Source organism: Papio anubis, chromosome X (assembly GCF_008728515.1).
Source record: "Papio anubis isolate 15944 chromosome X, Panubis1.0, whole genome shotgun sequence".
Classification (NCBI taxonomy): Eukaryota; Metazoa; Chordata; class Mammalia; order Primates; family Cercopithecidae; genus Papio; species Papio anubis.
Window position 1 is genome coordinate 128,465,229 of NC_044996.1, and position 24,497 is coordinate 128,489,725.

Sequence of the window (24,497 nt, forward strand, 5' to 3'; positions counted from 1 at the left end):
TGTAGGTATGTTGTAGATACCCTTTAACAGATTATGAAGGCGGTGTGGCCAGCGGGTAGTGGGCAGCACAGAGTGCAAGTCTCTTTTGTTCGGCTGAGGGGAGGGCCGTTGGCTGAGGCCTGTGGTACGCCATTTCAGTGAGGGGCTCCACTGTGGCTACCCTTGCTGCTTTTCTGAGCGCCACTCCCACGGCTGACCTGACGCGCCAGTAGTGCAGCACCGATTCCTCTCTGGCTCTTGGGTGCTGCTCTGAGCAGCATCACCCTTTACACCAGAAAGCTGGCGCACGCTATGGGGAAAAAACAAAACAAGAAGAAAGTGGAGGAGGTGCTAGAAGAGGAGGAACAGGAATATGTGGTGGAAAAAGTTCTCCACCCAGTGGTAAAGGGCAAAGTGGAGTACCTTCTAAAGTGGAAGGGGTTCTCAGATGAGGACAACACATGGGAGCCAGAAGAGAACCTTGATTGCCCCGACCTCATGAGTTTCTGCCGTCACAGAAAACAGCACATGAGACAGATAAATCATAGGGAGGTGAGCACAAAGCTGATTATGATTCTGAAGATAAGGGAGAGGAGAGCAAACCAAAGAAGAAGAAAGAAGAGTCAGAAAAGTCACGAGTCTTTGCTTGGGGTTTGGAGCCGGAGTAGATTATTGGAGCTACAGACTCCACTGGAGAGTTCATGTTCCTGATGAAAGGGAAAAACTCTGATGAGGCTGACCTGGTCCCTGCCAAGGAAGTCAATGTCAAATGCCCACGGGTTGTCATACCCTTCTATGAGGAAAGGCTGACATGGCGTTCCTACCCCAAAGAGGATGATGACAAAAAAGATGACAAGAATTAACTCTCCTGAGTACCAGTCCCTGTCACATCTGACTGTGGGTTTCAAGTGGGAAGGAAAGAAGTTCTACTTGTCTTAACACTACAGAGGCGGCTTGAGAAGATGCCCTTTGAAGAGCCAGTATTGTTTCTGTGCCCTGCAGCAGCCCAAGTGTTTTAAAGCCATTCCAAGCTGTATAGTTTGCACATCCATCTCAGTGGAGGGGAGGGGGATAAGTGCTTCAAAGCAACCTTTTCTGCGCTTTGCTGAGAAAAAGCAAAGGACCCTCTATGAAGGACAAAACTTGTAGAACTGGGTGGGTGGGAGAGCAAAAACATACTGTAGATAATCAAAGAGCATCTCCGCAATGCACAACTTTCTTCCCAATAGTGTTAACTCTGCATTTTTACAGCGTAGCACATGTGTAGTTTTTGGCTATTACTGGTGTATTATGTGGGAGAGGGAGTAATGGGAAGGGGGGAAAGGAAGATGGGTAGCATCATTTTGATTAAAATTTGGGGCCTGATAGGGGAAATGTGAAGCAATGCAAAGAACAGAAAACTAATGATTTGCTTCTATGTCCAGAATATTTTACCTTTGAAAAAAATGTCACTGGCACCATAAATACGGACTGTGAGAGACTGTTTAAAAGCTGTGAATGTCTGAAATCTATAAGCCAAAGTGTTTCCTGCCTAAACTTAATGCACTTAGTCCCACAAAGGACTAAGCCAGTTAATAAGTTACCAGAGTTGCCATTTTGGAGATGGAAATTGACTGAGGAAGGAAGGTCTTTTATTGGAGAGTATATAGTACAAGCAGATCATTCTGCCTCAGAGGTACTAATTCCTGAAATTAGAAGACACTTTCTTTTCCAATAATGAAGTTATAAATATCAGCTTGTTCACCCTAGCCACTGGCTGAGGTGTTGGGGTGGTAGAGGAGATGGTAAGACAGGAGGGAAAGTAAAGGGCCCACGCTCTTCGTTGGGAGAACTTTTGCAGCCATTCTCTTTTTTGAGCTTTGAACACTGAAACCATTGGTGGCAGGGTTCAGTCACTGATAGCACAAGTTTCACTGAATTGATTCAAGAGTTGAATGATTTCAAAACTCTTGGTCTCAGGAGAAGATTAAACTTTCATACTGGGCAATGATTCACTTTAAAACACACACACACAAAAAAAACAAATAAAACCACTTTTTAAGAAATCCTAAGAAGTAACTGATACCCAAAATGCTCTGTCTTGAGTCGTGAGATTCGTCAGTTCTTGGTATCATCTAGACTTGGATCTAGAGCTACATTGTAAAATCTTTTTAGGCATGTGTTAGATTTCTTTGAAAACTTTGTTTGAATGTAAACTTCATACCACACTGTCAGTTTTTATCTTAATAAAACTATAGATTTATAATCCCTGAAAAGAAATAGATTATTATGAAAATTCCTATCCTTATTTTGAGACTTCTTTTCAGGATAATTTGTTGTTGGATTTTAATCGGAGCTATAACTCCAGCCACTGAGATGATGGTATGATTTTTCCTTATAATTTGTTAATGTGGTAAATTACATTCTGGATTGTCTAATATTAAAACACCCTTGCAGACCTGGATAATCTCAACTTGGTCAGGTTTTTGTATCTGCTAGATTTGGTTAGCTGATATTTTGTTTAGGATTTTTGCAACTATCTTCATGAGTGAGACTGGCAAGTGATGTCCTTTCTCATATGGTCCTCTATTATGCTTCATTCAGGTGGACAGCACCAGCCCCCACCCCCTGCCATGCCCTGTTTATACTCTTAAATAGGTTGTATAAGATTGGAAATTTTTTCTTGAATATCAAGTAAAAATTTTCCCAGGAGAGCCACCTGAGCTTGGAGTTTTCTTTAAACAAGATTTTAAACTAATGATTCTACTTCCTGAATTGTTATAGGACTCTTCAGACTTTCTAATTCTTAAGTCGATTCTAATAAATGATATTTTTCCAGGCATTTATTCATTGTCCATACCCCCCTCTTATTATTTATTTTAATTTCTGCATGTGTAATTGTCTTTTCCCATTCCTCATACTCAAGTTTTCCTTCACTAATCTCAGCTGGCATTTTGTCAGTTTTGTTACTCTTTTCAAAAAACCAACTTTTAACTTTTTTGAGCCTCTGCATTGTATGCTTGCTTTCTGTCTTATTAATGCTGCTTATCTTCTTCCATTTACTTTCTTTGGGCATATCTTGTTCTTTTTCTTCCTTAAATTGGTTGCTTAGTTCACTAATTTGTAGCTTTTATTTTCTAATGTAAGCATTTAGGGTTATAGATTTTTTTCCAAGTACCTCCTCAGTAGAATATCATAGGTTTTTATTTGTGATATTATCACTCAGTGCTAAAAGCTTCCTAATTTCCATTACAGTTTATTTTATGATGTCTAAAGTACGTCTTTTAGAATTTCCTTAATTGAGAAGTCTATTAGCAGCAAACTTAGTTTATTTGACTGAAAAGTCATTTTTCCCCTCTTGAAAGAGGATTTAATTGGGTATAGAATTCTAAATTGACAGCTATTTTTTCCCAGCACATTGATGGCAACATTCCACTGCCTTCTGGTTTCCACTATTGCTATTAAGGTGGGAACTGAACAATGAGATCACTTGGACTCGGGAAGGGGAACATCACACACCGGGGCCTATCATGGGGAGGGGGGAGGGGGAAGGGATTGCATTGGGAGTTATACCTGATGTAAATGACGAGTAGTTGGGTGCTGACAAGTTGATGGGTGCAGCACAGCAACATGGCACAAGTATACATATGTAACAAACCTGCAAGTTATGCACATGTACCCTAGAACTTAAAGTATAATAATAATAAATAATTAAAAAAAAAAAAAAGAAGAAGCCAGCCTTCAGTCGAATCACTCTTTTGTTAGACAGACCATCTTCTCTCTGGTTGCTTTTAAGATCTCCTCTTTGTTTTTGGTACACTGAAATATCAAACTTTATCCTATGTCTGCACATGTATTTCTCTATCATCATTTTATTTTATCACTTTGCTTGAGCTTTACTGGAATTTCTGAACCATGTAGCAACCCATTAATTTTGGTCAACTCTCAGTGATTCTTTAAATGTTGTCCTTTTACCATTTTTCCCTCCCCCTCCTTCAAGAGCTTTCTAACTGTACTGCGTTCTAGATAATTTTCTATGATCTACTGTCCAAGTAACCACTTCCCTCTTTATCTGTCCTTAATGTCTAACAAAATCCAGTCTTCAAGTTTATTTTACGGAATTGTTCTTTTCTAGAAGTTCTATTTGGTCTTTTTTGAAAATGCTTTTTCATTTTTATAATTTCTTGGCCACTCATTTTCTTCCTCTTTTCTTTCAACATATTTATATAATTTCAATATCTTAGGGCTTTGTATTTCCTGTTTGTTCTTGCTCATTGTGCTTCATTTCCTATTGTGTTTAGCAACCTGTGACTCTGAACTCATATTCCTTGGAACTTTATAGGAAAACTTTGAGGCATGTGGAAAGTGAATTCCTCTTCCCTCTATTGCTTCTGCCAGAAACCTGAGGGTACTATCAACCAGGGACCACTTTAAACTAAAATCTTGGCTTGATACTGTGTAAAATTCCTCGTTTCTGCTATATGACCCAACGTTTTATTAAATGTCCTATCCAAAGACTTTTGAGTATAGATAGCAGTTCAAATACATGCAACTAACCTCACTCTTAACTCATTAACACAAAAATGAAGAAAACTGTTTAAGCGCTCTTGTTTAAATTTGGAACTGGGAAAACAGATGAGCAAGTGATAGCTGACTAGACAGATCTGGGAAAGCAGGGAGCAACCAATTTGTACCACAGAAGCCCCCCAGTTCTCAGGAATTGGGGGCATCAAACTCCTTTGAATGTAGGGGTAAAATGAGGAAAGCAATAAAAACCTAAACCATGAACTAATAGTGGATTTATTTCCTATCCTTCAGGAAAAGGGTATACTTTGACAAGACCCTTCAGGATCTGGTTCTAGCTATTCTTCATGATGTTTTTGGCTTCAGGGGCCCTACTCTTACAGTCCCCTCTGCTGTAGTATCTATGCCTTATATTTGTCTCACCTGATAACTCAAAATACAGTATAAGTGATCAACAAATATTTCTTTAAACTATCTTAAGATCTATAGGATTATGTTCCATCCTCACAAAAAAGAAAAAAGAAAAAAGAAATGACTGATCAAAGCAGTTTAGGAGCAGTTAGATCCCGAGATTTTCTCCCACATTCTGCACAGTTTCAGCATGTTTCTCACTCCAGCAAAATGCTAGATATAGTTTTCTTTTCAGGGAAGGCACCAGGCCCAGATGAAGGCATGAGGGCCGTGCTGAAAACAGACAGATTCAGTAAAAATATGCACTTTGGATGCTGAGATTCTTCCAGCCTTCTTCTTCCCTTCTGCTCCCAGACTGCTGCGTCCTTCCAGAGATTAGCAGAATGTGTTCCAGAGAATCAGATCAGCCAGGAAGAGACATCTAAAGAATTGATATCAAGGGATCTCCAACAGGACGGCCTGGCCAGACCATTCTACTATGAAGCCAATAGCTGGCAACTTCCATCAATTTGCTCATATATTCCAACCAACTTTTTATCCTTCATTATTAAATATAAGTGGATGACTAAGTATTACCAGACATCTGCAGAAAATGTTCTAACCTAAGGTAGTGATCAATAAAAACAGGAAGAAGTGACCCCAAAGAAACAGACTAGACCTTTACTAGGAGAAAATGTTAAAATATATATTATTAATATCATCAGAATGATCATTAAGTTTATTCCAGAAACACTTAAACACTATGTGGGAGGTATTGTTCAAGGTATTGGGAAAATATCCATGGGAAAAACAGGGGAAAAAAGCTACACCCTTATGAAGCTCATATTCTACTGAGAAAAGAGACAATGGGGTAGGGAGTGACAGATAAAATTTTAACTAGGGTCATCAGAGAAAGTCTCAATAAGACACAAGATACGCTATTTGCTAAGATGAAATAATGGGATGGTATTTAAAAAGAACATTCAGAAAACAAAACAAAAAAAGAATACTTGGAAATTAAAAGTAAGATAGCAGAAAGAGAATAGAAAGGTCAAAAATAATCTGAGGAAATCTTCCAGAAAGTAGGGTAGTAGCCAAATAAAAGATCCACAAAGAGAAACAGAGAAAACGGCAGGAAAAATAATCAATTAAATAGTTCAATAAAATTTCCCAGAAATGAAGAATATGAGTTTCTAAATTTAAAGGACCCACTGAATATCCAGGACAATGGAAGAAAACAGACTCATGACAAGGTATATCATGAAATTTCAAAGTACTAGAGTCAAAATAATTTACAAGTTTTCAGCAGGGCATGGGAGAAGAGAGCAAGTCATATACAAAGGATCAGATGTCCAAATGGTTTTAGACTTCTTCATATATCATTAGAAGCTAGAATCCATTGGCACAATTCCATCAAAATTCTAAAGAAAACTTATTTCCAACTGATGACTGTATATCCAAAACTAGCAGCCTGCATGACGATACAATTAAATACATTTTTAGACATTCAGGGTCTCAAATTGAGCTCCATGCACCCTTTCTAAGGCAGCTACTAAAGGATGTGTTTCACCAAAACAAGAGAGTAAACCAAGAAAGAGAAAGACACAGGATACAGTATAAAAGAAATCCAACATGGGAAAAAGAGGAAGGGAATCCTTGGATGACAGTGTAGGGAGATCCCATGATGAAAACTATGTACCAGGTATTGAAGACAATCCGTTTATATTTCTTCAAAAAGCTGAAACTGGCAGAACACCTGAGGTGTGAGAATTTCATAAGAGGAACTCTGGAAAATTGAAGAAGTCTGTGGTTGAATCAAGGGCAAGTACATTGAAAAGAAACAAGTTGATATTCACTCCAAGGCAAACAAAAACCTGTGCAAGTAAAAAAGGTAACTAATTTACTATATGGCTTACATGGCCATAACAATAATATGAACACTAAATATTAATCTAACCAAAATTATAATACAACTATCGGAAGGGTGGAGAAAGATACTGGGGGAGGGAAGATGATGGCAGAAATTGAAGTCTACAAGAAGTTACACAAATGTGTTATTTAGAACTACGAAGGAAATACCAAAATAATCAACATTTTAAAACCCTGCAGCAGAGTGCATTCTCCTAACTCTTGGAGTTCTATCAATGGCCTTGGAGGAACTTCTCAGACTTCAGTTTGTCCCCTCAGTTCAGCATGGAGCCCTGGGCCTTCCCCCTCTACAATATCAGGATATCAGCTATGATTATTTACTTTTCCAGCTCTCTTTCCTGAAGTCATTTCCACTGACCCTCAGTCAAGAAAAAGGAAAATTAAGAGTACTCATTCATTTCACTTTGCTCTAGATCTAGGGTCTCGATGAGAAATCTCAAGATTTGCCTACTCACACACACGGCTTCTGCAGGGAAGCAGGCAGAGTTGGAAGTGCACCTAAAGCCTTAGGATTTCCCTCAGTTGCCACTTTTTCCAAAAAAAAAAAAAAAAAAAAAAAAGCATTAGCTCATGCATTTTTCCTTGTTCAGTCACTGCTGAGAAATCTCTTCCTTGTATTTATAATTTTGTGTTCCTTTCCTTTAATGGTGGGATATATTAATCTAGCCACATTCTATCAATTTTGTCTAATTCACCTTTTTGTCTCCCACAGCACCTAAACACACTACCTTATGTTTAGTAGGCACTCGCACAGTGGTTGAAAATCGGAATTAAATTTAATTTAAAAATCTTCTCTTACAATATTTTCAGTCCACTCTTGACTTAAAATTGGATCCAAATATTTTATCCAGTATGCCCCAATCAGTCAAAAGAAAAAGTACACCTTCATGCAAAGTGAAATTTTAAAAATATTTTGATCACATGGTGGAAGGCAAAGGAAAAAAAGAAAAAAAAAAGCTGAATAGTGTACATTTGCAAAAGATGACAATGTACTCATTAATAGTAAACAGTTGCCTTCCTGGGAGGGAAAAGAAGGCAAGAAGACGGGAGGAGAATGTTGTTCCCACATACTTTAAAAAGTGACCATACTTGTCAAGCAATTCCAGGTTTATTCATGAAGTGTTACAGTTAATAAAGTGGGATACTAGTTATCAGCAAGGCTTTGTCCAGCCAAAAGTTTTTATAAGTGTAATCCAAAGGAAAATAATAAATACCCCAATCCTGAAAACCACATTAAAAACTTCAGGAAAAGAAACTGTCATTTAATCCTAAATTCAGAAGACAGACTAATAATTTCTAGTGTTTAAAACAATTTCTTAAGTTTATTGAAAGACATGCAGATTCTGATACTGATCTATTGGATCTCTCCTTCCTGGTATCTTCATCCAAAACTCCAACCTCTAACAATTTTTATCCTGTTATTTAATTATGCTTAGAAATTTCTAGGTAAAACATTATTCATAAACATTACTATTTACTAATTTCCTTCAGATTTTTACATAGCCCCTAATCGATAACTAAATGAAAATACATTCTAACTTATTGAGTGGAAATAAAGCAGCAGATGTGGCCATTGAAAGCTTCAGGAACAGAAAGTCGATTCTTCAGGGGAACAAAACTTGGAATAACTTCAGCTGTGGAAAGGGGCTCCCATCCCCCCTAACTAAGAATATTTTATGTGAAGAAAATAAAAGCATTCAAATACCAAAGGGGGGAAAAACACTCAAGGAATGGAAAACGTTGAAAGGAGCCTCCCAGTGGGACCTATACTTTTAAATATCAATCAAGTAAAAAGCCACATGCAAAGCTTTAAGGATTTCATCAGTAAGGACCATTCCTCTTCTTGGCAAGTTCATAAAAATAGCTGTTTCTTTGTAACAGAAATTGTTCATTCTTTCTCTCCTTTCTAATCATAAAAGCATGTATGACCTTATACATATCTCTTGATCACCCAGCATACACAGTGATGGGCATGTATGTCATATACACCTGTGTATGTAACAAAATGTTTGCCAAGAACACCTTTCCAGAAATACCTGCCTCTATCCCCTGATGACCACACACCACCCCCCGAAATATAAGCTCATTTAATTCTCTATGAAACAGAATATACTTTTTCACCAGTTAAAAGAGATTAACTTACACATGCCTTGTAACTGTTCAACAAGGAAAATATTAATGACTGAATTTAGAAAAGTAGTGAGATCAAATCTGATTCTTTCACTTTACAGATGAGAAAATTAAGACCTGAAAAAATAAAATGACCTGGCCGGGCGCGGTGGCTCAAGCCTGTAATCCCAGCACTTTGGGAGGCCGAGATGGGCAGATCACGAGGTCAGGAGATCGAGACCATCCTGACTAAGACGGTGAAACCCCGTCTCTACTAAAAAAAATACAAAAAAACTAGCCGGGCGCGGTGGCGGCGCCTGTGGTCCCAGCTACTCGGGAGGCTGAGGCAGGAGACTGGCGTGAACCCGGGAGGCGGAGCTTGCAGTGAGCTGAGATCCGGCCACTGCACCCCAGGCTGAGCGGCAGAGCGAGACTCCGCCTCAAAAAAAAAAAAAAAAAGAAAGAAAGAAATAAAATGACCTTGCCAAGGACACAAGGCTACTATCGAGCAGTAATCAGGATCACATTTTGAACCTACAGGGCAGGCAGAGCAGAAAAATGCAGAGATGGAGGATAAACAGCTAGACAGAGGGTATTCTATATTCAGGGAGTAAGCATGACAGAAGGCTTCAAAGCAAAAAAGTATTGCAACCTCAAGGAGCTCAAAGGATCCTACTGTACATGCTACAAACCACAAATGAAGTAAATAAGATAATATATACTATCTAAAAAATATGCCATTGTAGCAAATACTTAGACTTCTGAGTCATGGGATTACCTCTTTGCAAGATTATGTATGACTCCCCTGTGTTTAAAAACATCCAGTATAGTACTAGCATAAAAATAAACATAAACCAACAGAACAGAATGCAGCATCCAAAAATAAGACCTTATATTTAACAGACAAGTGATTCTCAGCAAAGGTGCCAAGGCAACAGGAAAAGGAGACTATTTTTTGACAAATAGTGCTGGGACAACTGGATATTCATATACGAAGAGATGAACTTAGATCCTTACCTCACACCTTATACAAAAATTAAATCAAAATCGATTCAAGATCTTAATGTAAGAGCTAAAACTATAAAAATTTTAGAAGAAAACAACAGAAAATCTTCAAGACCTTAGGTTAGGCAGACTTCTTAGATATGACACCAAAAGCACAATCCAAAAAGGAAAAAATTTAACATTACACTTTGTCAAAACTCAAAACTTCTGCACTTCAAAACATATCATTAAGAAAACAAAAAGACAAGTCACAGACTGGGAAAATATTTGCAAATCATCTATCCGATAAAGGATTTGTATCCTGAATATATAAAGAATTACAGAATATACAACTCAACAATAAGACAAACACTCAATTTTTTAATGAGCATGATTTGAGTAGACATCTGATATGGTTTGGCTCTGTGTCCCCACCCAAATCTCATCTTGTATCTCCCATAATTCCTATGTGTTGTGGGAAGGAGCCGGTGGGAGACGACTGAATCATGGGGGCAGGTCTTTCCCATGCTGTTCTCATGATAGTGAATGGGTCTCACGAGATCTGATGATTTTAATAATGGGAATTTCCCTGTACAAGCTCTCTTCTCCTGTCTGCCACCATGTGAGACGCGCCTTTAGCCTTCCGCCATGATTGTGAGGCTTCCCCAGCCACGTGGAACTGTAAGTCCAACTAAATCTTTCTTTTGTAAATTGCCCAGTTTTGGGTATGTCTTTATCAGCAGCGTGAAAACGGACTAATACAACATCTCATCAAATAAAATACAGGAATAACTAATAAGCACATGAAAAGATGCTCATCATCATTAATCATCAGGGGAATACAAATCAAAACCACAAGGAGATGTCACTTCACACACACTAGGATGTAGGATAATCAAAAAGATAATAAGTATGGGTGAGGATATAAAGAGTAACCCTCATACATTTCTGATGTGAAGGTAAAATGGTGCAGATACTTTAGAAAACACTTTGTCCATTTCTTAAAAAGTTAAACATAAATTTACCACATACCCAGCAATTCCACCCTTACATATCTAGCTAAGAGAAATGAAAACATATGTTCACACAAAGACTTGTATTCAAATATTAATGGCAGCATTATTCATAACAGGCAAAAAGCAGAAACAATTCAAATGTCTGTCAAACTGAAGACTGGATAAACAAAATGTGATATAGCTATACAATGGAATACTATTCAGCAATAAAAAGGAATTAAGTACTGATACATGATACAACATGAATGAACCTCAAAAACATCATGCCAAGTAAACAAAGTCAGACACAAAAGACCCCATATTGTAGATTGGGTTTATATAAAGTGTTCAGAAAAGGAAAATCTGCAGAAACACAAAATAGGTTAGTGGTTGCCTGGCGCTGGGCATGGGGACTAACAGTAAATACGTATGTGGAGTATTACTGGGGTGCTGAAAATGATCTAAAACTGGGTTATGGTGAAAGTTGCACTATTTGATAAATTTACTAGAAATCATTAAATTTTACACTGAAAATGGATAAACTTTATGATCTACATACCTCAATAAAGTTTTTGTTGAGCTAAGGGTAGAAAAAAGTATAATTAATAATGTGGAGGAAGATAGATATGAAACAAGATGGGACACAGTCGATAACTGTTGAAGTCAGATGTTCAGTATACTATTTGTCTTATATTCTTGCTATATTTAGAGTTTTTAATAATAACTTCATTTTTGAAATGTAAAAAAGCAAATAGATATATTCCTAGGATTTCCAAGTATCTATGAAGGCAAAACCTCCTTTCCTATCTCCCTGAAGTACCTCAGAGAAATCTACTAACATTTTAAATCACATAAAAGGAAACACAGGAAAAAAAAACAGAGTGCCTTGCAAAGGTTACCATATTCATTCTTTAATACATCCTTTAACTTTAAATATTTAGTGTTTCTGCCCATAGAAAAGTAGTAGGGTGTGCCCCCCAAATTAATTTAATGTAGATTGCTTTCTTTGATACCAAATCTGCTGCAACAAAGATTTGAACAAAGATTTCCCATCTTCGAAAGATTCTGGGCAGGATGCGGGGGCTCACACCTGTAATCCCAGCACTTTGGGAGGCTGAGGCAGGTGGATCACGAGGTCAAGAGATTGAGACCATCCTGGCTAACACAGTGAAATCCCATCTCTACTAAAATACAAAAAAAATGTCTTCTTTTTGAGAAATGTCTGTTCCTTATCAGCACACCCCACTTTTGATGGGGTTGTTTTGTTTTTCTTGTAAATTTGTTTAGCAGGAGTTCTTTGTAGGTTCTGGATATTAGCCCTTTGTCAGATGGAGTTGATTGCCAAAAAATTTTTTCTCCCATTCTGTAGGTTGCCATCAACCGCAATAACAGACACATGAAAAAATGCTCTTCATCACTGGCCATCAAAATGCCAAATCAAAACCTGTGAGATACCATCTCCCTGGGGTGATCATTAAAAGTCAGGAAACAACAGGTGCTGGAGAGGATGTGGAGAAATAGGAGCTGCTACACTGTTGGTGGGATTGTAAACTAGTTCAACCATTATGGGAAAACAGTATGGCGATTCCTCAAGGATCTAGAACTAGATGTATACCATATGACCCAGCCATCCCATTGCAGTATATACGGATTATAAATCATGCTTGCTATAAGGAATGCGTACTTTTAGCGTGTGTTTATTAGCGGCACTATTCTAATAGCAAAGACTTGGAATCAACCCAAATGTCCATCAGTGACAGACTGGATTAAGAAAATGTGGCACATATACACCATGGAATACTATGCAGCCATAAAAAAGGATGAGTTTGTGTCCTTTGTAGGGACATGGATGCAGCTGGAAACCATCATTCTTAGCAAACTATCACAAGAACAGAAACCAAACACATGTTCTCACTCATAGGTGGGAACTGAACAATGAATCACTTGGACTCGGGAAGGGGAACATCACACACGGGGCCTATCATGAGGAGGGCCCGGGGAGGGATTGCATTGGGAGTTATATACCTGATGTAAATGTGAGTTGATGGGTGCTGACGAGTTGATGGGTGCAGCACAGCAACATGGCACAAGTATACATATGTAACAAACCTGCACGTTACGTACATGTACCCTAGAACTTAAAGTATAATAATAATAATAAATTAAATTTTAAAAAAAAATACAAAAAAAATTAGCCGGGCGTGGTGGTGGGTGCCTGTAGTCCCAGCTCGGGAGGCTGAGGCAGGAGAATGGTGTGAACCTGGAAGGCAGAGCTTGCCGTGAGTAGAGATCGTGCCACTACACTCCAGCCTAGGAGACAGAGCGAGACTCCGTCCAAAAAAAAAAAAAAAAAAAAAAGATTCTGATGAAAAACAAAGCTATTATATTGCCTGGCTCTTAGTCTCCTCATCAGTAATATGTGAGAGTTGGCCAAGATGACATTCAAGTTCTCTTTTAGCATTGACACTTTATGATTCTAAAATTTATCCATGTTTACTAATAACTCCTTTTTCCTGCACCATAGGATACGCAATAAGGGTTAACTAGGTCCTGGATGGACACATGGGCAGACTTAAGTGACAAAAATGCATGAGATTCAATCTTGGTCAAAGATGGGTCTCTGGTTTCTTCTCTCATATTACATTTACATAAATGCAATCCTCCTAAGCATTTTACTATTAAAACTCTTAGGTGGTTGAAATCACTAGTTGTGTGTCTGTATAAGTTTTCAGGTAAATCAAACTAAAATTTCAAGAAGTACACAGCTTTTTTTCAGGATTAGTTAGTACTCATTCACTAGCAGCTGTTTCCATCACACTTTCATTAGAGTTGAATAATGTGGTGTGGGGGAGAGAGAGAGAATATGAATGTGTGTTAGGAGGAAGGCAATCTACAAAAAGAGTCTATCATCTTGGAAATGGCTCTTTCCTACATCTATCTATCTTATCTATCTATCTATCTATCTATCTATCTATCTATCTATCTATCTATTGACAGAGTCTCACTCTGTCGTTGCCCAGGCTGCAGTGCAGTGGCATGATCTCGGCTCACTGAAACTTCCACCTCGAAGGCTCAAGCCTCAGCCTCCCAAGTAGCTGGGATTAGAGGCACGCATCACCACGTCTGGCTAATTTGTGTATTTTTAGTCGAGACGGGGTTTCTCCATGTTGGCCACGCTGGTTTTGAACTCCTGACCTCAGGTGATCCACCCGCCTTGGCCTCCCAGAGTACTGAGATTACAGGCATGAGCCACTGCACCTGGCCACTACCATTATTTTTTAAAATGTGACATACTGTCAGACCAACTGCTAAGCCTTTGACATTTCAAAATGACTTTGTGATGACAACTTCTCCACACCAAAGTTCCTTGCTTATGCCACAACCTTTTGCAATCTGGCTTAACCCTACCACTCTAATGGGACTGTTCTCCTAAGATTTCCCAAAGACACTGTCTACAAACTCCTTCTCCACCAGTCTCCATTTTTCTTGGCCAGCCAGCCAACTTGAATCTTCCAGTCTCTACTTCCTTCCTGTAACACACTCCTCCCCAGGCACTCCAGGCCACGGTACTGTGTCCCTTACTGAGCTAATATAATCACATGGCTTCGAGTTCAGTTCCACCAGAAATTTGGTATTTACATAGCAGGTCCTGAAGAGTTTTGAGTAGGGAGGTGATCACAGCTGTGCTCGCAGAAAATTAATCCTGTTGCCTCATGAAGGAAAGAACAAAGCAAGCAAGCCAGATTTGAGGCTACTATAGTAGACTCCCAGGAAGCTAGTAATAAGAAGTAAATCAAGACAGATGTCCAAAAAGAATCAATAGGATTTGACTGAAAAGTCATATCTTTCAAAGTTTAGCTCACCAGCCCTGTGCACCCCCTGCCCACAAATCCACTGATCATTCTAGTTAGCAACCACTCAAACTCAAAACCCTTCTAACAATCACACACAACTGTGACACTGATTGGCAGAGTTTGGGGGCATATCCATATTTCTCTTGGGATTCTCCAAAGTGCCAAGTACCCAGTAAATGCTCATTAAATACTGGTTGAATAAGACACTATTCTGGTCACCATTACTGAGGTCTATTTCAGTTTTCATATAATTCTATAAATTCAGATGCATATAAAGAATTTACTGATGTACTGAGAATTATATTGTTTTATGATCTCCTTCAGCTCACAAGCTTCATGATAGTCACAAACTAAATGTCCAACAATAGGAAAATGCTTAAATAAAACATAGTCCCAATCAATAAAGGTAGAAAAAATAAAATAGAGTATCGCCATTTTGCAACTACCGATAAAATAATGGATCTAAGCAGTGGTTTGCTGGAAAAAACTCATGCCAGCTTGTGAGAGCCAACTGTGTGCATCTGTTCCAACCTCCACATTCAGTAACACATCAGTAGGAATGAAATTAGCCGTGGCAGGAGTGTTTACACCATAAAAATTGGCAAGTGGCCGGTTGTTAAGCATCTGCTGACACACCACTGGATGTAGGCAATGATGATCAATAGCTGATAAAACCATTATTTGAAAGGTCGCTGGGATCTTTATCATAACACATGGATCAGGCTAATACTAGGTAAATGCACTAATCAATCAAACATCACAAAAATAAAGGCATTAGACACTAGAGATCTCTTAATGTGGTGCAGTAAGAAGTACACAGCATCTCTAGGTAGTATTCTTGTCAAAAATCTAAACTAACTCTAATCAAGCCTAGACCTACCTATCATTTTCTAGGAAATACAGGGGATGGAAGAACAATCAGCAAAATACAGAATGTGGAAAAAGTCTACAGGGTAGATGATTTTTTATGAATAAATGAATAGCAAAGAGAAAAAAAAAAAGACTGAGAGAAGAACCTATCGGTTAAGAGACTTAAGATATACCAAAACAAGTGCAATGTGCATGTAGCCCTTGTTTGAATTCTGATTGGAACAAGCTAGTATAAAAAGACATACTTGAGACAATTCAGGAAATATGAACACTGGCCAAATATTAAATGATATTAAAGAATTGTTAATTTTGTTATGTATGATAAAGGTATTGTGCTCAAGTATTTTAAGACCTTATCTCCTAGAGAGATATATAAAGAGTTTATATATAAAATCATATGATATTTGGGATTTGCTTCAAAATAATCTGGGGTGGAGGTTCTCAACTTTTACATAAATTTGAAATTTTTCATAACAGTTTTTAATAGAGTAGCCAGCATATAGATGATATATAAAAGAAACATAAAATTATCAGTACTGACATGGTTATCTCCAAGAAATAATGTATAATGTATATAAAAAAGACATGAAGAAAACATGCATAATGTGATGAAAATTATTTTAAAGATGATTTAGAATTGTATCAAAAAGAATAAAACTTTTAGGAATACATGTAACAAAAGAAGTGCAAGACTTATATACTGAAACATTGTTGAAAGACACTTAAAGACCTAAATAAATGCAAAAACATACTGTATTCATGCATTGGACAACTTAATGTTATTAAAACAGCAATACTAACCAAACTGATAGACAAATTCAATGCAAGCCCTACCAAAATCCCAGCTGACTTTTTGTTTTTGCAGAAATTGACAAGCTGATCATAAATTTCATGTGGAAATGCAAGGGACTCAGAATAACCAAAACAATCTTGAAAAAGAATAAAGCAGGAGGACTCACACTTCCCAATTTCAAAACTTACTATAAATCTACAATTATCAAGACACTGTGGTACTGGCATAAGGATAGACCTATAGACCAACGGAACAGAAATGAGAGTCCAGAAATAAATCCTTATGTTTATGGTTAATTGATTTTCAACAAAGGTGCCAGGAAAATTAAATGGAGAATTAATAGTCTTTTCAACAAATGGTACTGGGACAACTGTATATCCACATGCAGAAAAATGAATTTGGACTCCTATCTCATGCCATATAAAAAAATTAACTCAAAACAGAACAAAGACCTAAATGTAAGATCTAAAACTGTAAGACTTTGAGAAGAAAAGAGGAGTGTTTGTGACCTAGAGTTAAGCAGTCATTTTTTAGATATGACAGCAAAAGCACGAGCAACAAAAGAAAAATACATAAATTAGACCTCATCAAAATTAAAAACTTTCATGATTCAAAGGACACCATCAAAAAGATGAAAGGACAACCCACAGAATGAAGGAAAATATTTGTAAATCAAGTATCTGTAAAGGAAATGTTATGCAAAATATATAAAGAACATTTACAAATCAACAATAAAAAGACAACTCAATTTTTAAATGAGCAAAGATTCTGAATATTCTCCAAAGACAACATAAATATGACCAATAAGTACATGAAAAGATGTATAACATCATTAGCCATTAGAAAATGCAAATCAAAATCACAACACCACTTCATGCGCACTAGGATGGCCAAAATTAAAAAGGCAATAACAAGTGTTTTGAGGATGTGAAGAAACACAATTGGAATCCTCATAAATTGCTAATGAAATAGTAAATTGCTTCCGCTGCTTTGAAAAATACTTCAGTAGATCCTCAAAATGTTCAACATAGAGTCACCATATGAACCAGAAATTCCAGCCCTACCTATATACTCAAGAGAAAGAAAAAATATGTTTACACAAAAAATTAGACATGAATGTCTATAGTAGAATTATTCACAATAGTCAAAAAGTGGAAACAACCCAAATATCAAAAAATGTGGTTTATCCATACAATGAAAGATTATTCAGCCATAAAAGGAATGAAGTATTGATTCATGCTACAACATGAATGAACCTTGAGAACATTATACTAAGTGAAAGAAGCCAGTCACAAAAGACTACATATTGTATGATTCCATTAATACAGAATTCCAGAATGGGCAAATCCATAGAAACAGAAAGTAAGTTAGTGGTTGCCAAGGGATAGGGGAAGAAAAGGGAGGAATGGGAATGATTGCTCATAGGTATGGGGTTTCTTTTGGGGGCGATGAAAATATTCTGAAATTACATAGTGCTGATGGTTATATAACACTATGAATATACTAAATATCACTGAATTGTGCACTTTAAAAAGGTGAATTTTATAGTATATGGGTTACATCTCAATAAAGCTTTCATTTAAAAAAAAACTGCCCAGACTGCCAAATTGAACCCTTGGCTAGCTGTGCACTGTGGACCCAAAAGTTTGGGATGGGTCAGAAATCCCATAGTCCTACTAGATTTTAAAAGAAACAAGTAGCACTCACAGGAAAAACACAATAAGGAAATCTATAAGGTCAGAGCTGCTTGTGTGGCCAAATTCATCTTTTAGAGAACCTGAAAGGTAAGTTTGGTATTAGGAACATCTCTTACTTAAAAAAACATCTCTTACTCAAACTTACCCAAGCAGTTTACCTAATTCTTAAGTTACAGAAACAAATATTCATTTATAGAAAACCCAGGAAAGACTTCTCAATTCGCCACTCAATAAACACAGCCACTTTCAAGTTAAGACAGAGCCCTTACCACGACGTTTTACCCAACTATACATCTCACAATGTAACCTTTGGGAGGTCGTCCAGAACTACTCCTCAGTGTTGGAAGGGCACTGAAATGGAATCTGAAGAATACATGAGAGCTTAAAAGGCTGCTCAGAGCCGGGTGCAGTGGCTCATGCCTGTAATCCCAGCACTTTGGGAGGCCGAGGTGGGTGGATCATGAGGTCAGGAGATCGAGACCATCCTGGCTAACACGGTGAAACCCCATCTCTACTAAAAATACAAAAAATTAGCCAGGCATGGTGGCAGGTGCCTGTAGTTCCCAGCTATTCGGGAGGCCGAGGCAGGAGAATGGCATGAACTCGGGAGGCAGAGCTTGCAGTGAGCTGAGATCATGCCACTGCACTCCAGCCTGGGTGACAGAGCGAGACTTCGTCTCAAAAAAAAAAAGGACTCAGAACACTTCTGTCATTTCAGCTGCATTCCAGGAGGTGGTAGCAGATGGTCATAAAGACACCCTGAATACAGAGTCGTAGGGAAGTCTGAGATAGGTAAACTCAGGCAGGAAAGACATCTCTGGTACTCTCAGATACCATCATTGCAGCTAAAGAGTGAAAAGCAAATTTCTTATAATAGGTGACATCTGTACATGAGCCAAAATTAAAAAGATACAAATAGGCATTCAACAGAAAGTCAGCTTGTTTCCCAATCCTGTCCTCAGTCATACTGTTCCCCTTCCCCAGAGGCAACTATCATTGCCAGTTTCTTTAGCATCATCCTGAAATTGTCTATACATTTATAAACATACACATTCTGCACCATGCTTTTGTCACTTAATTTATCTGAGGTAGCTCTCCATGTAGTATACGTACCTGTTCTTTTTAACAGCTTCATACAATTCCATAGGATGATGTACCATAGTTTCTTAACCATGGAATGAGTTGTTATTATCAGTATATCTAAAGCAGAGACAGGAAATTAGCTACCCATGGACAGACACTAGCCCCGGATGTGTTCTGTTCAGCCATCACAATGGTTTTAATGTGTGGATCTCAATGTATTTGGCCATATGGGGTGTGGTTAAAAAAAAAAAAAAACTGACCATCAACATCCCCTTCTCCTTTTTTGCAGTAAGAAGGGTATTTCTGGGAAATGGCTGCCCTGCCAAGGACTACATTTCCCAGCTGCCTGGCAACTAGGTCTATCCATGGGCCTACGTCTCCCCAGCTAGATTTGAGTGGAAATGATGAAAATGCCCAGTCTGAAACTTTAAAGGAAGGCTATGTCTCCTCCACACCATATCTGCCCCTTCTGCCAGGCAGATTCTCAATGGCTGGAACAAGGCAGAGCTAAGGCTTTTTACTGTCACCATGGAAACCTCAGGCTACAAACCTCAGGCATGGCTTTGAGAAGAGGCAGGTCTGAATCAAGAGTGGAAGAGAGGGGTAGTTCTTACTGTCTCCGTGGACAGAAGAAACCCTTTTTTATGAAAAAAAAATCACCTCATGAAAGTAACTGTTTCATTGAGGAAAAGGAGATTAGGTACCAGCTTAGTGTGATTTTTCTTACAGGAATCTCAGTAATAAAAGATGTTTCATAGCTATAAATACAGAGCTATAAAATCCAAACATCACTAAGCAAATTCCAGGTCTCGCTGCCTCTACGTTTTGCATACTTGCATTGTCACTGACTTAGACTTTCCTGCACATTTTTGCTATCTCTCAAATACAGCAGTTGTGTGGGACTGTGAGGCAATGGCTTCAAGAACTGGGTCAGCTATTACAAATGGTTATCTCCCTGTTACACACAGCAATCATAGTGTATCCACTTCTCCTTATGAAAACACATGCCTTGGGTTTGACGCCAGTACCTAGAACCCTGGAATCATCTAGGCTACTATAAATCACACATTCACACTCTCTTTACAGATACCAAAGTTGAAGCCAACTGTTCTATATTTCCAAAGTTGGCTTTGTTCATTTTTATAGACTTACATTCTAAATCAGCCCTTTGTTCTTTTTCCCCATATCATGTTACCTATTCTCATAAATGTAAAGGCATTAATGCCACCTACTTCTAAGCTATTCCTTTAAATGCTATTTGAATCCTATACCAAGAGTCTGTGGACTCTCCTTCCATTGGTCCTACAATTTTTTATTCTATTTCCTGCTTTTTCCTTTGGATAAACATCATCACTCCTACGTAACAACCATCCCATCTTTCTCTTCATTTTCCTCTTTCATTTTTCTTTGCATCTTCTCTCCATTCTATTTCCTCTCCACACTATCACTCCACTTTAAGCCACTCTGTCTCAGCACCTTAGCTTCAATCACTCTGTTTTCACAATCCTGCAAGTCTCATTTTATTAAACAAGGGCTTAATTTTATCTTTCCCTTTCAACTCAAGTCCACATCTTGCTTCATCTCACATTATTTTCCTCTCTTTTCTTTACCTTTCCTTATTCTTCTATTGTCATAAACAGGGTGGCCCAGGCAGTCTGCCTTAAGTGATAAAGTTGGCAGAAGGAGGAGATATGGGGGTGCAGGGGCTGGAGGGACAAGGAAGAGCAGAGCAGCAGGTGAGGTAGGCTTCCCCATGACCACCCTCACATTCCCAAGTGCCTGACAGGAGGGAGGTCCAGAACTTAGGCAAAATGAAGAAGAAACAAGTGGTCCCCGTGGTTAGGCAAAGAGAGATGTAGCAACAGAAGCTGGCCGAGCCTTCTGAGCAGGCAAATCATAAGAGAAGAAATATTCATGGCCAATAACAATACAAAAAGATTCTCAGCCTCACTAGGAATCAGAGACATGAAACTGCCTATTATATAGGTAATGATTAGAAAGATGAACATTAAGTAGTGTTGGCGAGATTATGAGGAAACACTTTCAGACAGTGTTAATGATGGAGCAAGTTGACAGCTTTTCCACCTCACCCTTTGGCAACATATAGCTACACTTTAAACATCTACAGCCTGGCCGGGCGCGGTGGCTCACGCCTGTAATCCCAGTACTTTGGGAGGCCGAGGCGGGCGGATCACGAGGTCAGGACATCGAGACCATCCTGGCTAACACAGTGAAACCCCGTCTCTACTAAAGAATACAAAAAATTAGCCAGGCGTAGTGTGAAGCTGTCCTCTCAGCTACTCAGGGAGGCTAGCAGAGAGGCAGGAGATAGGCGTGAACAGGAGGTGGGAGTTGCAGTGAGCTGAGGTGCCACTGCACCCCAGCCTGGGTGACAGAACAGACTCAGATCTCAAACCATCTACAGCCTTTGACCCTGCAACTCCAACCAGCAGGATTTAACCTAAGAAAATAATTAGATGATGAAACAAAGATATGGACATGAAATTATTAATAACCTCTGCCTTGTTTATATCATAAGAACAAGGTGGTGGTATCGGCTTTCTAGCAAGGAGGCTGAGGAGGCTCACTCTGTGGAAGAGTGAAGGGGGAGAAAGACAAAAAGAGAAACAGAGGGGTATAAAGAGGACATGGGGGTCAGGGTGGAGAGAAAGGTTTGTTTGCAAGGGTGAGAAAGGAACGGAGGCTGGGGTCATGGGGTGGTGGGTGAGCTTAAGAGGAAAGTATGGGGAAGAGAAAAGGCAGAGAGAAGGAGGGAGAGAGATCTCTCCATCAAAGCACAGTCTACCATGGTATATCCATATCATGCAGACCTTACAGGGAATGGTGCAATCCTCTATATGAAATAGAAAGATGGTTAATTGGAAAGATCAGGATACAGAACAGCAAGCATATTGTGATCCCATTTATCTAAAGTGATACATAAAGATAAGTGCAGCAAAGGGATGCCTACATGTACACCATGATTCTCAGTGAGTAGACTCTTCTGGTGGATTTAAGTTCTACTTCATGCATTTCTAGTTTGTCAGCATTTCGATAATTAATTTCTAGCAATATGCAATACACTAAAATTCTATATAATTTAGACAGACCCTTATACTTTCCTGTGAGAATTAACCAACATGAAAATAAAGTAGATGCAATTATACCACCTGCTTTTCATACTGCAGAAATGTTCTACTCTTCATGTGATAAATTTAAACTGCTCATTAAAATTTCATCTGTATAAATTTGTACTGAAAAGACAATAGAATTAGGCTATGAACACAGACATCACCCACCTAGCTATTCTTTGTCTAAATATTACATTTATCAGGCCCTACCACAAGGGACCTCGCCAGGACATTATCAAACCAAAGTACTTTTCATTTTGAAGTCACATCACACAGAGATATCAAAGAAAGCTGTCTTAATTCAGGTTTTCCCTAATTAAGCCCCTGACATATGAACTTGAGAACAGGTATATTAGTCGAGCGAGGGGAAAGTGAGACAGGGCAGGAGGGAAGCAAAACAAGAAAAAGTAAATCAATGAATGGGGTACTACGGCAGGCAACTGGGGTTCAGTCCTTTTGTGAGCCTTCTGAGAAACTGGGTAGGAGGAATCACAGAATTGTCCACTAGCCGTCAAGGAAGTCGGGGTGTTATCCTCATTGGTGGAGGCTTGCATTTCAGGCATTAAATTCTTGATACTTGCAGGCCATGGGAATATGGGCCTTACATGCTTACTAAGGCCTGTGGGTCAAACACAGTACTACAGGTTGAGTATCCTTAATCCCAAAAATCCAAAATCCGAAATGCTGTAAAACCCTAAACTTTTTAGTGTCGACATGACACTCAAAGGAAATGGTCACTGAAGCATTTCAGATTTTTTAATTATATGCTCAATTGGTAAGCACATAATACAAATATTCCAAAATCCAAAAACATCCAAAGCCTGAAACACTTCTGATCCCAAGCATTTTGGATAAGGAATACTCAACCTGTATTTGGATTATGTTTATTATCTCACCAAAACCTTACAACTCCATGGAGTATTGGCTCTACTGTACAGATTAGGAATCTGAGATGCACAAACATTAAGCCACTTGCTGAAAATCAGTGAATAAGCAGCTGAGCTGAGGTCCAAACCCAGTTTTGTCTCTTCCACTGTGTGATACAGTGTCATAAAAACCACAGCATGTGAATTCTCCAGTACAGCTGGCATCTCCTTACTGGGTCACACAACCTGAGAGAGACATGTGAGCATTTCCAGCCTCCCTCCTTGCAAGGTAACGGTATTGAGATAGCTTCCCAGATTGTTTGAATCTTCTTGCATCCATAGGAAAATCTTCCAGGTCATAATCCGCCAGCCATGTGAAATTTTTATAGCATCATCACCCGTGGTTACTCCTACCCTAAATACCAGTCACTATGAAATTTATGCCAGAATTCAGATCAAAGTATGACAGGAAATTCAAGGCAAATTTTTGTCTGATGAACTCATGGCAGAGAATTAAATTTGATAGAGAGTTCCAGGTTCTAGTATATTAAAAAACAATCTATAACTTTACTGTGAGGAGAACACTTTATTAGAACAAATAAAACATGCTGAGCTCTGCCCAGACACAGAGGTCATGCTAATGTGTGAGCCAAGGAAAGTCTTTTCTTGCTGTAGTAGAAAAGATAATAATCTGCAAATCACTAGCATCTGAGGCTGGCCTGATTTAAAATGCACATAGATGGAGAAAAAGTTCCAGGAAATCATTGTATTTATAGCTTACCTGCATGAGTCAGTGGAAAGGCCCTTGCTGCTCCCAAAATAATAGGGACAGCACTGTACCCTATCACCTTCACTAAAGCAAAGGCATGCCTCTCATCTTCTATTCCTTAGGTTCCTTAGGAGGATATCTCCTACCTCACAAGAAGCCAGGGGAGCAGATAGGGCCCCTCTGGGCCTCCCCCACCTCCAGCCCAGCTACACAACAGCTGGCTCAAGAACATCCCATCCCCAGAAGCCCAGGGTAGCCCACCTGAAGGAGCCCGTGCCCTAGGACCCTCCACCAACCACCCAACCAACCGTCAGATTCAGAGTCCCCACAGCATTAAATCCTACAGGACACAGGATCTTCCCACAAGTGTAAAATGCAGGAGAAGGTTCTGGCTAGGCCTTAATCTCTAAGATCTTTCATAGAAGACCACACAGGCATCTGAGGAAATGACAGACAGCGATCTATCTTGTTCACAAATTACCAACGATGCAGAGAGTAAGACCCCAGCCACACACTCAGCAGGCTGCATGGAAGTGAAGCATTTT

At 38.8% G+C, this 24,497-nt stretch overlaps 1 protein-coding gene and 1 pseudogene across 11 annotated transcripts in view; one reads left to right on the top strand and one right to left on the bottom strand.

The window, feature by feature from the left end:
• REPS2 (RALBP1 associated Eps domain containing 2) overlaps nucleotides 1-24,497 on the bottom strand; it is a 208,445-nt gene that overhangs the window by 49,732 nt on the left and 134,216 nt on the right. For 6 of the 11 annotated variants that reach the window (XM_021933071.2, XM_009197258.4, XM_009197259.4 and 3 more), the window contains one exon: nucleotides 19,217-19,303. The exons of the other annotated variants lie outside the window; for them this stretch is intronic. In XM_021933071.2, the coding sequence (XP_021788763.2) occupies nucleotides 19,217-19,303 (87 nt within the window). The remainder of the gene's footprint in view (nucleotides 1-19,216; nucleotides 19,304-24,497) is intronic. 11 annotated transcript variants of the gene reach the window in all.
• LOC108583791 lies at nucleotides 292-842 on the top strand (annotated as a pseudogene).